This window comes from Lathamus discolor, chromosome 1 (assembly GCF_037157495.1).
Source record: "Lathamus discolor isolate bLatDis1 chromosome 1, bLatDis1.hap1, whole genome shotgun sequence".
In the NCBI taxonomy this organism is placed as follows: domain Eukaryota; kingdom Metazoa; phylum Chordata; class Aves; order Psittaciformes; family Psittacidae; genus Lathamus; species Lathamus discolor.
Window position 1 is genome coordinate 136,095,398 of NC_088884.1, and position 16,091 is coordinate 136,111,488.

The 16,091-nt window shown below is 36.9% G+C and overlaps 1 protein-coding gene across 7 annotated transcripts in view; it reads right to left on the reverse strand.

The window, feature by feature from the left end:
• Positions 1-16,091, reverse strand: part of CEP135 (centrosomal protein 135) — a 37,796-nt gene extending 21,705 nt beyond the window's left edge. Inside the window, exons 1-11 of one of the 7 annotated variants that reach the window (XM_065696963.1) lie at positions 15,769-16,087; positions 10,384-10,548; positions 9,682-9,872; positions 9,004-9,171; positions 7,656-7,797; positions 5,785-5,869; positions 4,863-4,991; positions 2,971-3,186; positions 2,342-2,407; positions 1,194-1,344; positions 41-234 (exon numbers count right to left, since the gene is read on the reverse strand). In XM_065696963.1, coding sequence (XP_065553035.1) covers positions 41-234; positions 1,194-1,344; positions 2,342-2,407; positions 2,971-3,186; positions 4,863-4,991; positions 5,785-5,869; positions 7,656-7,797; positions 9,004-9,171; positions 9,682-9,872; positions 10,384-10,496 — 1,455 coding nt within the window. In that variant the 5' untranslated portion in view covers positions 10,497-10,548; positions 15,769-16,087. Of the gene's footprint in view, positions 1-40; positions 235-1,193; positions 1,345-2,341; positions 2,408-2,970; positions 3,187-4,862; positions 4,992-5,784; positions 5,870-7,655; positions 7,798-9,003; positions 9,172-9,681; positions 9,873-10,383; positions 10,549-10,796; positions 10,932-15,410; positions 15,724-15,759 lie in introns of those variants that run through there. The other 6 variants (XM_065696988.1, XM_065696961.1, XM_065696980.1 and 3 more) reach the window with 6 other exon arrangements.

The following is a 16,091-nucleotide window of genomic DNA, read 5'->3' on the forward strand; positions in this document are numbered from 1 at the left end:
TCATTATTTTTTCAGATTGTCTTGACAGCAGGAACTTTACCTTCTCTGAAGTCCTACGGCTTGGGCTAGGCCTTCTTTTTATCATTTTCTGAAGATATTCTAATTCTTGCTTGTAATAATCTCTGTCTTCTTCTAAAGTCTTTATAAATGCATCTAGGCGAGATGGAGCTTTGTTTCCCAGGGCTATACCATATTCTAATCTCATCCTTTCTACTTCTAGCACAAGTTCTCGTTCTGCAGAAAAAGAAATAAAAGCATCTGTGTAAGAGCCTCATGACATGTCCATTTGGGATGGCCTAACCATTTGTGCAGCAATCCGCTGAAAAGTATGCAGGAGTCATGGTTGACAGTAGGCTAAACATGAGTAGCATGCTCTACATCTGCTAGAGGCCTAACAGCATATTGGGCTGTATCAATGAAGACACAGACCGAGGAATGTGATTATTACCCTTTACTTTGCACTCATTAGATTCTATTTACAATACTGTATTCAGTTTTGTTCCCCGCTAGCATAAGATGTTGATAAACTTCGGTGAGTCCAAGGGAGGCCCTCCAAGCTGGTTATGGAGAAGAATACTTGCCCTGTGGAGAATGGCTGAAAGAACTCTGATTGTTCAGCCTGGACAGGAGCTGGGGACCCAAGAGCAGAAGTGACAATACTAAGAGGGGTGTTATGGATAACATGGAGCCAGTTCAGAGGTGCACAGCAGGTAAACAAGGAACAATGGTGATTAATTGCTAAAGACAGTTACAAGCAATAAAAAAACCGTTTACTCTGAAGATAAACAAACATTGGAATGGGCTGCTTACAGATGTGGAATCTCCATCCCTGGAGGTTTTGTAGATCCAACTGGATAAAGCTCTCAAGGAACACAGTCTGACTTCATTCGCTCAGAAAGACAGCAAATAAAGCCAGTATTGCATAAAAGAAATTATTTTTTATGAAACTGCCATAGCATTAGGCTGTCCAGTGGGAACATAGTAAAAAGATCAGCTTTTTCAGTTCTCACATTTAGAATGAAAACACCCTCCTGTGACAAATGTTTTTGCTTCAACTCTGACTGAAGACTTAACAGTCTTCTTTTAATTTACATATATCAAGACTATTATTAGCTATCTCTTAGCTAGGTAAGTTTTTCTATTTCAAATATCACAGGAAGATAATTTACAGGAATCTACATGTGATGATTCACCTTTTATTTCTAAGTTCTCTGTTTTTTCTGTCAGCCTTTGTTTCTCTTGTTCAAGCTGGTTTAATAAGACTTCAAGATTCTCTTTATCATCTGTTTTTCCAAAGAGCTCTTCACTCAGTCTCTCATTCTCCCTACGACATGAGCACAGCTCCTGAAGTAAGAAGCATTATTACAAAACTTAGAAGTGCCAATAGATATATTTGAAAAAAAAAAATTAACATTTTGTTACATTTTTAATATTCAACACTGTTTACTTCTGATTAACCTAGATGTTTTCTGCTTTAACATTTGATAAAGGCCATCAGTGTGTTTTTATACTACTTTTTGTTACATCAAAGCAAGCATTAGTTTTGACACAGTTTGCAATCAGTATCAAAACAAACAAGATTAACCCTTGTTTAAGTCAAGAAACCAACCAGCAGGACAGTGGGATGCAAATGTGAAAAGAAGGAAAAACTCAAGGAAAGAATAATTTTTTAATGACATTTAGTAAAACTGCTGGTGTTGAAGTACATCATGATATGGTATCTCAGTCGACCCATCCCTGCAGCTAATCAAATGTTATTTGTCATGTCTTTCTTATAATCTGGTGCCTTTAAGTATTTTTGTATTTTCAAGTTCACTAGAAATACTAAACCAAAGCACAGTACTCAACTATTACATAACTTGCTATATGCTAGAAAGAGTTTGGTCTTCAAGGAATTGACAATACTCATGTTTTTCATGTGGGCTACTATGCTTTGTTTGAGTGAGCCAAGTATTACACAATTACTCACATAGCAATTAAGAGACAAAGTAGCTTTTAAATGAAAAAAATGCTCCAGGATGTCATAAGTTGTTTGTGGTAAAAAAATTCTGATGTCATGGGAATTACAACTTCAGATAGCAGAAATAAGGAAATGTACAATAAGGACATAGTCAACCATACCACCTAACAGTTCCTGCAGTTTATTTTTGCAGCAGTATGATGTAGCTTCTTTAGCTCTTTCATTTATTAATTAGGAATTTATTAAAATATAATTTTGGGATACCATGAAAGTTTTCTTGCTAATTGTTAAACTGATATTTTTTATAATAAATACAATAATCATGTGGATGACAGTATGACAACAATGCTACAAAAAAGAACCGAAAGTATTTTTACTTACTGATTTAAGCCTTGTTATTGTTTCTTCAAGATCCTGTATTTCATTATGTTTTCTTTCAATTTCTTTCTATCAACCAAAATTAACCTATATGTTAAAAGTTACATATTCAAGATGACAATTCCTTTGTTACAAAAAATGAAGGAAACAGAATATTTTTGTAACAAATATAGTTACTTTTAATCTGCCAAATTTTAAATTGTAAAGCTCCTAAAAACTGAAAGCACAAAATACTTGTGCATACACACCATGCTCTTTTGAAGCACAATTAAATAAATCATTGCATAACTCCTCATAGAAAAAAAAGCCTCCAAACATAGACATCACTGTTGCAAATATCTATTTACCTATCAACAGTTTTAAGGACCTGAGAATTTTATTTCATACTAAGCTAACAGAAGAAAGAAGACAGAATGCTTAACTAAACTCTTACCATCTAATACGGTAAAGAGACAAAATTGCTGTGATTAACCAACTTCTAGTAAGAAATTCTGTATAATAAAAAAATAAATTGGGAAAAAAAGCTCTTTAATCTTTCTTTACAAGCAAATAGGTCATTTGTTGCAATTAAAAGATATAAAGACACCTAAGAGCTGAGCAGAGTCTTCACACTGTAACACATTAGTGATTACCTTTGCTTCTCCAATTTCCTTATCTGCAGTCTCCAGCACGATTTCCTTGTGTCTTTCCAACTGCTGTGCTAAGTGGTCTATTTCATTCAGTTCTTGACACAGTTCTTCATTCTTATTGCTTAAATGCACTACCTCACTAGTCACATTTTGTTTAGTGTCCAAGAGGTCTTCAATGCGATTTTCAAGTTCTTTCTTTCTTTGTTGAAGATATTCAACCTGAAATATATGTTTCATTAAAACATTAATCTTTATTGTTAAACTATGGAGCAAGAGTTCTTCCCAGTCTTCTGAAATAGAGCATCAGTATATGCATAGTAAAAAAGGGACATCCTGTTAAAAATGGTAAGATTTTATATTTTTAGAACTTAATGCTTATCAATATGAAAAAATACGATTTTAAAAAGGTGCAAGGTGAAGGAATTCATTACTACACTGTTCTTTATCTAGTTTGCAAAACCTGAGCTTTATTCTAAAAAACAAAAGCAGAGATCTGTACATAAACCTGTCTTGGGCAACAGTCTAGTAGACCCAATGTACTCAGTCTTCCTAAATTTCAGAAGGTATGAGGACACATTCTTTTCTCCACCTTTGTAGTATATTTGTTAGGCTTAGTTTCACTGTTACTCCTTCATGAAAGTGAAGCTTTAAAATAGATTCACAAACACTATCCTGCCCCCAACATATCCCAGCACCTTAAACACAACATCCTCAGAAATCCTGTTCTACAGATACTGTTTTTGCAGTGTACCTTTCCCTAAGAATGAAGATAGGCAGTGATATAGAGTAACAATAAAAAAACATACACAGTAATTTACACTATCCAGGAGTCTAGAGTATCTTGAAAGAGTCAAGATAACAGAGGTGCTTCACTTCCATCTCCACAGAGCTTTCCTCAGAACTTATAAGAGGTATTACTGTAGAAATTGAAGAAAGTCAGGACCCTCTCAAGCCATCAATACTACTACATACAGATATCCATCCATTTATTGTCAGAGAATAAAAATGGTGCATTGGCACTGAACCTAAGCAAATAGTCCTGATGGCCCAAAACCAGCTTTATGCTCTGGGCTCACTCTCTGTACAATCAATTTCTGTTCAGCATGACTTACTAATTCAGGATCACTGAACACAGCTGTACTGCTTCCAAGTCATAGCTCATTCTGTATTTTTGCAGCACTGAACATAAGCTAATAAACTCCCCAACATAGCTCTCTTGCCACTGTACATCGTGCACAATCAGCATACAAAACTTCTGGTTTTCAGTTGGAAAAACAGAGAGTTGATGGTATAAATCCAGACATAGGCTTTACTCGATCTGTATTACAGCCTTTCTTGTAACACTTTTTAAAAAATCCTCATTCTGAGACCAACATTGAATGCATGTTAACATGCACAGTAAGCATGAACATCTTTATCCTAAGTTTATCCTTTCCTTGAAGTCTATGCTGGAATAAAAGTGCAGACAATTTCAATTAAATGAGGAAGATTCCCCACTATCTGATGAGACTATCTGCAGGACTACTCCTTATAAGAAACTAACGGGAACCAAGGGTTCTGAAGGGTACTGAAGTGTACTGAAACAAAAACAGTATGTACAGGGAACAAAACCAGTATTTTCAAGCTTAGTGAAAATAGTGTATCATACAGAAATTTTCTGATTACTTTTAGATTAACATTACTATATACAGATATGAGTTCATAGAATTCTTTACCAAAATTATTCAAATAGACTTTTAAAACAAGTCATCTTTTAACACCTAAAAAGCAAAGCAAGTTAAATCAACTGGGTTTACATCTAATAGTGATTTTTTTTAAAGAGCTAGAAGTTTCGTGAGTTTTTTTAGACTGCTCGTATTGTAGTTTTGGCTACACAACAGTAATAAATCTATTACCTGCAAATTCAAATGAGCAATTAGCTTCTCATTACTTTTACTTCTTGATTCCAGAGAGATAATCTTCTGAGAACGCCCACCATCCAATGCTAGCACAAGGCGCTCTATTTCTTTGTCTCTGAGCTCAACCTTTGAGAGAACAAATACAAAAAAAAATTATTTGGTATCTTCTATAACATTTACTAGAAACTCTGTTCAAATAAACACCCATATAACATTGAGTAAAAAGATATGCACTTAATAATGCAATCCTAATCTTTAACATCCACTTTTTTTTGAATTCTGGATTTTTCTGAAAATAAGAAGTGATTTCTTTGAAAGCAAAATAATTGGAACACTGAAAATGGAGAATACTGGAAAAAGAAAATGAAGATTCGAAAAAATAAAAGATGGTGCCCACTACTCCACAGATATTGAAAGACATAACATATAACAATTAAAGTAATTCCCTCACATAAAAGATTATACATATTTAATCAACCCACTGTAACTGGATTTTCATAAAACCAGTTGCTCATAAAATAACTTCCAAAATTTAAAAAATATAACCAGTATAAACAGTGAAAAAATCGTCCTCAGATATTTGCAGATCAAATTACTACTTTGGATCAGTAAATGCTTCTGCAATAAAAAACCTTGGACATAAACAAATTCTACTTGTGATCATCAAGTTTAGTTTACTTAATGAAATTTTAATACACAAAATCATCAGCAAAAGCAGTAGGCAAATATTTTACCATTGTTGCTGTCTCCTAAAGTAGAGGAGAGAAATAGCTCAACATAGGCAAGTTAGAATAACTGTATTTCACAAGCCCAACAATGCTTCCCCAATGAGCTTAAAACACAAATTATAATCAAAGCCATTGCAGCAGCTACCACAGCAACATAATAATTAAAAAAAAAACCCAAACTGTAAACATACCTGTTTGCTATAATTTTTCATTCCACGTTCAGATATCTCCAGTTTCTCCTGTAGCTCTGTTACTTCTGACTGAAGTTCATGAATTCTGAAATGTAGTAATAGACAGACTCATGGAAGAATCATGTGCATGTAACAATTCACTATTATTATTTTCTCATTGCTCCTAAACATAAATATTTCACACAAAAAAACCCCACAAGCCTCTGTTCATACAAGATATTAATATTAGCCATTGGCTATATATTGGCTGCCATACTGGCTGGCTGCCTGTCCCCCACCCAGCTGCTTTCTCACTCCCTCTCAACAGGATGGGGGAAAAAATAAATGAAAAAGCTCATGGGTCAAGATAAAGACAGGGAGATCATTTAGCAATTACTGTCACAAGCAACACAAACTCAACTTGCGGAAGACTAATTTAATTTATCGTCAGTTAAATACAGAGTTTGATGATGAGAAACAATGACAAACTAAAAACTCCTTCCTCCCATCCTCCTTTATTCCAAGCTCAACTTCACTGTTTCATCTCCAGCTTTTATATCTCCCCTTTCTTCAAGTGGTACAGCAGGGAAGGGGAATGAGAGCTGCGGAACACTTCATAACACTGAGGCTTTGCTGCTCTTTCCTCCTTGCACAGTTCCCCTGTTCCAGTGTGAGGTCCCTCACATGGGATACAAATCCTTCACAAACTGCTCCAGCATCGATCATCTCTATGTGGTACAATCCTTCAGGAACAGACTGCTCCAGCACAGGTCATCTCCACACAGCACAATCCTTTCGGAACAGACCGCTCTAATGCAGGTCCCTCATGAGCCATAGCTCCTGCCAGAAAACCTGCTCCTGCATGGGTTCCTCTCCATCAGCCAGGAGCGTGCCCCTATGGCTGCAGCTTCCTTCTGGGCATATCCACTTGCTTCAGCAGGGGGTCCTCCATGGAGAGGACAGAGATGGTCTCCATGGACTGCAGGGGAATCTTTTGCCCCAGTGCCTACAGCACCTCCTGCCCTCACCCTTTTTCATTGATCTTGGGTGTCCACAGGGTTGTTTCATATTTTTCTTACTCCTCCTGTGCAGCACTGGGTTTTTTTACTGTTTCTTAATTACATTTTCAGAGGGGAGCCACCAGCATGGTTGCTGGGCTCACCTGTGATCCATGGTGGGTCTATTTTGAAGTAACTGGAACTGTCTGTGTCCAGCACAGGGTATCCACTGGTCTATTCTCAGACAGACTACCCCTTGCAGAACCTCCGCTGCCAAAACCTAATATGTAAACTCTTTACAGATATATTCTAAGTAATCCATGGTGGGTCTACTTTGAAGCAACTGGAACTGTTTGTGTCCAGCACAGGGTATCCACTGGTCTATTCTCAGACAGAATACCCCTTGCAGAACCTCCACTGCCAAAACCTAATATGTAAACTCTTTACAGATATATTCTTAGTAACAAAAAATAATTGACTTGAGCCTTTCATAATACCCAAGTAAAATACAGAAGTGAACTACAAAAATGAAGAATCTTTTAGTCTTCCAAAATAAATAGGAAAAATAAGTTTATTCCTATGCAAAACATTAATTACACCTAGCTTTTTTCCAGAACACCCAATCTAAAAATAGGTATGACAGTAAATTCAGTAGAGAAATCTTATGAGAAAACCTTTAAGAAAATAAGCGGCTTATTAAATATCCATTGCAACTCTGTCACAGGTATCACTGTCAATCACCGAGCAAAATCCTATTTAAGAACTATAGAGCTCTTAAAACATCATGAAATACAGTTTGTTTGAGGCAAATCTGAAAGAAGGAGTTTGAGGGCTGGAAAATCATTGCAGATATTTAACAACTATACTTCAAAATTTAGAAGTTCTTTAGATTACCGATCATCAGCCACCTGAAGAAGGTCTGCAATGTAAGGGTCCTCTGGCTGGGGAACTGGATAGGCACTAACACCTGATGGGGGGACAGGCTGGTCTATCTGCATGCGTTGACGCCTGAAAGGAATGCTTCTTTTTCTGCCACCTGAAAGCCCAAACCCAATGACCTGTTACTTGGAGTTAAAGCAAGGAAGTCTTCTTTTAATACAAAATGAAATATCCCACTGCTTCCCAACTGGCTTGTGTCACCATTCCAATTCTTACAGTAATAAGCTGATAAAAATTGTACATTCTAGACAACACCATTCTTGCAGGTTAGTATCAACTTTGTCAAAGTCCAGTTTTATAACAAGGAAACATGCAAAGCTCAGTATAAGTAATTTTGCCCAGTGTGTAAGACCCTATATATTTCACAGTTCAAACTTGTTGAATCTTTTAGTGATCTACCTTACTAAAAAGAGCTAAATTAAAACATCACAAAAGAAATTTTGTTTCCACATTTAAGAACCATTTTATGACTCAACTAACATCTGCATTGTTTAGTAATTTTTTTTTTCAACCTTCTATCCTGTTGTCATTTGAGTGAATGGATATCATATTAAGCAGAGGAGGTTATTTGCTTGCATGGAAAAACTGTATTAAAAATAAAGCAAAACATTGTATTATTTCCAGAGGGAACAAGTACTCTTCATCACACAATTAAATAAGAACATACAATGTTTGATGGCACAGTACAGAAAAAACCCAGGAGACTACTGACCAAGGGGCAAATATGCAGAAAGACAGACAAAAGTGTAACACAACATCTGTGAAGCGAAGCACATGAAATGCAGAAAGGTGTGGAAAAATAGAGAGGAATTTTAATTTCACCTAACTACCTATTAATTTCCCTTAGATGCCAAAAAGACATAGGAAGTTCTGTGACTTGGAAAGAAAAAAGACAATTTCAAAATTTCACAAAATATTTTTCACTATTACCATTAGCTTGAAGAAAAATGAAGAAAAAGGAAACCCTGGAAAAAGAAATTAAACCTGAAAGTAACATCCAAAACATTTCAGTTATCAAAAGATCCTTTAAATAAGTTTTCAAATAATTACAAATATTTTTGTAATATTTGTTTGTAGACATACTTTGCATTTTGCTACTTTTAGATCTGGTTACATAGATCTAACTTTGTATTCAAATTTGTCCCAAATACATGATGCATACATTCAGAACCAAATGTTACTCTATTGAATAGTTATTTTGATGTAGTAACTTCTCTTCCCAGAAGTAAAAAATAGGTTATGTCCTGAAGAGCCAAAAAAACCTCATAGAAGATTTAAAATATCTGTGATTATTTACACTCACCAGGTGTTTGCACAACTGCTTGAAGATTTTTCTCCTGAAGCTGCTGAATTTTTTCAGTCTTGGCCTTGTTCTCTTTTTCTAGCATTTTAATTTTATGTATATATTGGTTATTCAGAAATTTCAAGTCAGACGTTTCATGTTCAACCCTCCTTAAGGAGGCTTTCAAATCTTCAAGGGAGAGAGAAAAAGCAATACTATCTTTCTCATTCATTATTATTTTTCCTAGTACCACCAAAACAGGCATAAAGAGAATCCTCTATTATTCTTCCAGAATGTGAAATTTTCAAATATGTGTACACAAATACATATGTATATACATATTACACAGAAAAATATATATTTATATATATTATACAAATAACCCCCTCTGTAGAATAAAGGCACATTTAACAGCAGTATTTCATTTTAAATTAAAATGTAGCATTAAAGGTATGAAAGTATATGTCAAAAAGTTACAACATTTTCATGTTTGATTAAAGCATGATTTCCAGTACCTCAGAAGCCTTCTAACTACAAAAGAAATGTATCTGTATGAACCTTAATTCATAAAAGGCACCAAAGTCAACGACCCCTTGCACTCATTTATAAGTACAGATAAATGAATCTGCAGATGAAGGATTTGGCCACAATTTTATTTTGGCACAGAAGGATTTTAAAAATCCATAATTTCTACATTACCTTTAACGTAACGATCAGATTGCTCTTTCAGTTTTAATATTTCCAAATGTAGCTCATTATTTTCCCTAGTAAGTTTAGCATTCTCTGTTTTATAAGGTTCCAAAATAGCATCATAATTGCTGCACTCTTTTTCAGATTTTCCAGCAGATAACTTTGCACTGCGCAAGCTCTCAGTTGTATGAACTAGGTCACTAGAATAAAGAAGCATCAGAATGTTAGAACTGTTATCAGCCTTTACACTGCAGATGCAAGTATTTAATGTGACCTGAGAAACAAAACTCTTTTCCTGAGACCATATTAACTATAGAACAAATGGGTTCAAAGAAAGGCAAAGAGAACAGTCATGTAAGAAAAACAGAAAGACAGGAATTATTCACTTTAAAAAAAGGAAATAGGAAAGGACAGGACAAATATAAAAAAATATTTAGAAAGCATATCAGGAGTCTACATCTGATAATTCAATAGACTCTAATTTCTACATAAAATGAGATATTCAAAATTGGCAAAACAGTTTTTCCCTCCAAGCACTATGTAAGTTGTAGCACTACTTACCACAGAAGAACTTGAGGAATTAAAAAGGCCAGAAGTTTACTAGTATTATATGGATATCAGAAGCTACATAAGAGCTCCCTTATATGTGAAAAATCAAACACCACCTACTATAGGATTACTATATTTTTTAATGAATCTCCTTTTGAATACCTGAAAAGCTTTTCCACCAAAGGTAAACTCTCCACTCCCAACGGTTGCCGATAGCCCAGTTGATCTAGACGTTTCCTGAGATTAATGAACCTTCGTTCTGCGGATGTAGTCATTGTAAATACACCTCCAAAGCAGCTTTTGTCACAGTCAAGAAAAATAGGGTACCTGCAAAAGATTGTCTGTTACAGCATTTATCCTTTAAAGAAGGAATAATACAGAAAAAAATAATGGGGGGGAAGGAAAAAACAAAAACCACTTTTTTTTTTTTTTTGCAGGAAATACAGTGTGTATGTCCTTAAAATTTAAGTAATCCAAAAGAGAATCATACAGCAACTAAAATGTTTTAAACATATTTACATATTTCTTTTAAAAGAAATAGTCGTCTTGGCAACCACTTTTCTCTTTTCTAATACCTTAAGAGTATGAAGATATTTTTTTCTTGCCAGTGTGTAAGAACAAACTGTGAAAAGATGTTTCTGTGGAAAGACTAAAAAGTAGATAGTGATTTTTTGAATGATGGTCATGAAGGTATCTTCTGCAATGCAAACTGACAGATTATTCTCAAAAAACACATATACTTTTTAGTTTCATTTATAAATCTTGCTTTCAAAGTTTTCAATGCAGTACTTAGACATTTGCAAAACTGCATAAAAAATGTCAAACTTTAAAGACAGATTAACTTTGAACATCTTTCTATGAGGGAAAACAGGAAAGAACCACCAGTGTATTGCAGTCCTACCTGCATCATTGTCTGGAAAATATAGTTCAAGGATCAGAGGCTTTTTTGCCCCCCCCCTTTTTTTTTCCCCTTCATTTGTCTGGCTAGCTACCTTTTTATTACTAATCTGATCTAAAAGGGGCTGGAGCAGCACTTCTGCAGCTTGATCTAAATGAGAATTTTGGCTTTGCAATGTCCCCTGAGGGAGGAAGAATTTTTACATTGTTAAGTTCTTCTGGATTTAGAGATAGAATGAGAAAAGAAATGGAATACTGATGTTGATGCTCCTCAATATGTGAAAACATCTGTAAAATAGGTAATTTATTTTTTTTTTAAATTTCCCTCACAATTCTTCAGAAGTATCAGCATCAACCTACTGACTGTAAAGGCCTCAGCAGCCAAACTACCAATCTGAGGAAGCATTGTTTGCATCTCATATAAAGGGGATAGAATATAGATATAATTTAAACAATGCTGTTTCAAAATCCTCTGATTTTAAAAATACATTAAATAAATATATACAAGTATTGGAAAACAAAATTATTTACAAATAAGAAAAGGAGAAAACCTGCAAGCTCTTCTACTGACTGAGACTGGAAAGTAAGAGTTCATATTACTATATCAAAACACTACAGGTAAGTCTCACAACGGGACTGTGGTTGCCAGGCACTGCTCCACGGTTGAGAGAAAATCTCATCTTATGAGCACAGCATCTGTCCCAGGCACTGCCAAAATATTTGCTTGAAGAGCTTATGTTGAGCTATTAACCAAGCAGTATCATGTAGAACAATCCCTTACATATATTGTACTGGAGTGGCTGGAGGAGGAGGTGCGCTTTGTTTCACTAAATGGTAACTGTAAGTGTGCTAAGTGGAAGTCAGCACAATGTGCACTAAATGCTTCATTCTCCTTTGGCAGCCACAGATTAAGGTTAAAAGTGATGAGACCTTGGTATTTCTGCATTCATGCTGAGGATTCTGTGTTGAATTCAGGAAAATGGTGATTGTGTTACTGTATCTAGATTTAGTCTCAGGCATACATCTTATAGAATTGAATCATAGAATAGTTAGGGTTGGAAAGGACCTTAAGATCACCCAGTTCCAACCCCCCTGCCATGGGCAGGGACACGTCACACTAAACCATCCCACCCAAGGCTCTGTCCAACCCGGCCTTGAACACCACCAGGGATGGAGCATTCACAACTTCCCTGGGCAACCCATTCCAGTGCCTCAAAACCCTGACAGTAAAGAACTTCCTCCTTATGTCCAATCTAAACTTCCCCTGTTTAAGTTTTAACCCGTTACCCCTTGTCCTGTCACTACAGTCCCTGATGAAGAGTCCCTCTCCAGCATCCTTGTAGGCCCCCTTCAGATACTGGAAGGCTGCTATGAGGTCTCCACACAGCCTTCTCTTCTCCAGGCTGAACAGCCCCAACTTCCTCAGCCTATCTTCATACGGGAGGTGCTCCAGTCCCCTGATCGTCCTCGTGGCCCTCCTCTGGACTTGTTCCAACAGCTCCATGTACTTTTTATGTTGAGGACACCAGAACTGCACACAATACTCCAAGTAAGGTCTCACGAGAGCAGAGTGGAGGGGCAGGATCACCTCCTTCGACCTGCTGGTCACGCTCCTTTTGATGCGGCCCAGGATACAGTTGGCTTTCTGGACTGCAAGTGCACACTGCCGGCTCATGTTAAGTTTCTTCTCATCATCAGCAACATACCACAACAAAAGTAAGCTGGATAACTCTTGAGCCCATTATCTCCTTAGAAGAACTACATAAGTTAAAAAGATTAAATTAGTTTAAAATCACCCACCAGACCTGATTTAAAAAGTTGTGTTTTGGAAAACACAGTGCTGTTTCTACTAACCACATCGAGATTGTGAGTCAGGAAAATTGGGGTTTCTGGAAATATAGAATGAATATATAAACTGTTGTACTGATTCATCTGAATCCAAGATCAGTCCGACCCAATACCCCCTATCTCTGTCAATTGCTACAGCAAGATTATAAAAACATACCCCCTAAGCTGCATCTTGTTCCTACATACCCTTCTCTAATGCCTGTAGTGCAGGAAGTTGGTGGGCCTAATGCTGAACTTCAATCATTATGATAGTAGCTGATAGACCTTTCTTAGATATGCCTGTTTTCTTAAATCTCTTGCACTTTTACATCAGAATAGTCTATAGCAATGACTTTCCAATTTTAACTGTATGTTTGGAAAATAGTATCATAAATTGAGTGCGTGCACATGCCCCCCCCTTTTTTTTATTATTTGTATTGCAAGACAACACCAAGTGATCATTCCTTACTAATGCTTTCAATTATTCATGATTGCATTTTTAGCAGATCTATTTTAAAAAACTTGTAGTTTGTACAGCTTGTCCTTTTCCCGTGATTTTTCTGGCAGAGATCACTCCGAGCAGCCATACAGCAGCCATAAAGATTCTTTACTGCAGCCTTCACTATTCATAATGATTCCTAACATACCATTTGCCTTTCTGATTGCTCTAAAGCAACAATTAGATGAATTCACTGTGATACCAACATCTTTCTGAGATGTAACTGCCACTTTAGAGCCCATGACGTGTATTACTTTGTCTTTATTAACACTGTTCCTTAACTCCCACTTTATTACTCAGTCCAGTAATATTCTCATGTAGCTCTTAAACTACTCTTAGCATGTCCATATAATGAGCAAATTTTGTCCCTTGCTGTTTAACCCATTCTTTCAGCTCACTGATCAGTGTTACACAGCAGAAAATTTTCTACACATTCTCACCACATACAGTCACAAGGTAATACTTACTACCCTTTCTTTTAGCCACTTAGTGAGCTATTAAACAACCTTTTCTCCATTTCTGAAAGAGACCTTCTTTCTTAAAAGTCTTTGGCAAAGAAATTTCTCGAAAGCTTTTTGAAAATCCAAGTCTTCTACATCATTCTTACTCAGTCAACTCAATCCAGAATATTCTTTCCTACAAAGAAACTTAATAGTCTAGTGAACCACAACCGAGTCATGACAAAAGGTATGTTGAACTTATACATTTGCCTGTAAATTTGCAAAGTACTGCAAAGCACTCTTAACAACTTCGGTATTTCCCAGGAGACATGCTGTTAGCTGCATAAACAGTTCACATCATTCATTACCTAAATATTTTACGTAATTTAGTGTCACTAAGGAAGAAAATATAATTTCCCTTTTAGATGAAAAACACAAAATCAGATAAACAAACAAAAAGGGAAAATTAAGTGGTACTTTCAGTCAGCATTTCCAGACAAGGGTTTATCAAGACATCTAAATGAGTGCATCTTTCAGTTGTTCATAGAGGAGATACTCAGAGCCAATAGCCATATTTCATGTTCCTCCTTTGTTCACAAAGACTGCTAAAGATAACAGCTTTCACCTGCTTCATTGTGACATGCCTGGGCAGTTGTAAGCAGTTTTTCAAGACCCAAGTGTTTATGAAACAGACATATTTAGCACCCATGAACTGTTCCCTTCTGCTCACTGATGACTGAAATTGAACATTGACATGGGCAACAATGGAACTTCAAATCCAGTCCCTTCATGCTGTAAGTACAGAATCAATTTGCATGAAATTGTGTGAAAGAAGCAATGTTTATAGGTATTAGACTAACCATTACAGCTGGAATATGAAACAAAAGCTTCAGCACATTAAGCCTTCCTTTCAGTCTGAAAACAATACAGCAGAATTCATGATGAGTGTAGGTTAAGAGCTGTTCCACATGCAATACTTGTGCTATCAATAAGAAAATGTAATAACAAAAAAGCAAAGCAAAGACACATCTTGGCCATGGAGAACATAATGCAGTAATTGGGGTAAGTGCAGTAATTTACTCAGGTTTACGTAAGTAAAACTACCTAGGTAACAATGGAACACAAAGAAATCAGCACAGACAAATTTATATGCTATGAAATCAATTTCTTTATTGAGTCTATAATCTTAATACCGAAGAACTACGAACTGGAATTTCTAGTCTTGGTGGGAAATACCAATGTGTATTTTCCATTCTTCAGAACTGATATGCTAAAGGCTTTTTTTTATTTATTTTCTGAAATGCATACAAAATATGCTCCAAAACATCTGTTCCTGTCCTGTAATTACTGATCACATAGCTCATTATGCTATGAAGAGCTACGTTTGTTCCCACCCAAGCAAAAAAGGCATCTAGTGGGCAAACCACTTGAGTACGGTAACGCTCCCACCCATGCCTCTATCAGTCCATGGGCGCTGAGGCTCTCTGGTGAAACGCCGTTACTACAGCATCGTTTTCGAGCCTCACCGAATGAGCCTGCGCTTGTTTGCTTGTTTTGACAACGTCTGTTTCCAAGTTTGCTAGCTGGAAGTTCACTTCGGACCAGAAATTCAGACACCACGTTTGCTACAAAGTGTCACCTCTTTGCCCATTAGAAAGACAACTCTCACTCCAGAAAACACATTTCTTCTTTAAAGTCGCCAGAACCCATAGGTTTTCATTACAGCACAAGAAAACACTATTGCTTATGAGCCTGCTCATTATCTATCTGGCCAGACTGGAAGCTTTACAGACATTTCAGCAACCCCAAACTATACCTACACAAGACCTGTCAGTCCCTGACTCTTTTCCCCCCCTCCGTCCGGGTCGGTCTTACCAGACATACAAGCAAATTCTTGCAGGACGAGCCGCTAAGGACTATCCGAGATGTTTCAGCGGGGCTTCGGCACAGACGCAGCCCCAGCGGGGAAGGGGGGCTGCAACCAGCGCGCAGGCCAGGCGCTGGGGAAGCTGCCCGGGCTAATCTGCGCTCCCCAGCGACAGCACAGACGGAAGCTGTTCACCGCTGCGCTCTCCTCGGAGCTGCTCCAGCAGCCGTGCCAGACCCCACCGGAAGCACCCTCGCTTCCTTCCTTTACCGGCCACCGCGCTCCCCCGGTGCAAAGCCCCCCTCACCGAGGCCGAGCCTCCCGTTTGAAAATGGCGCGC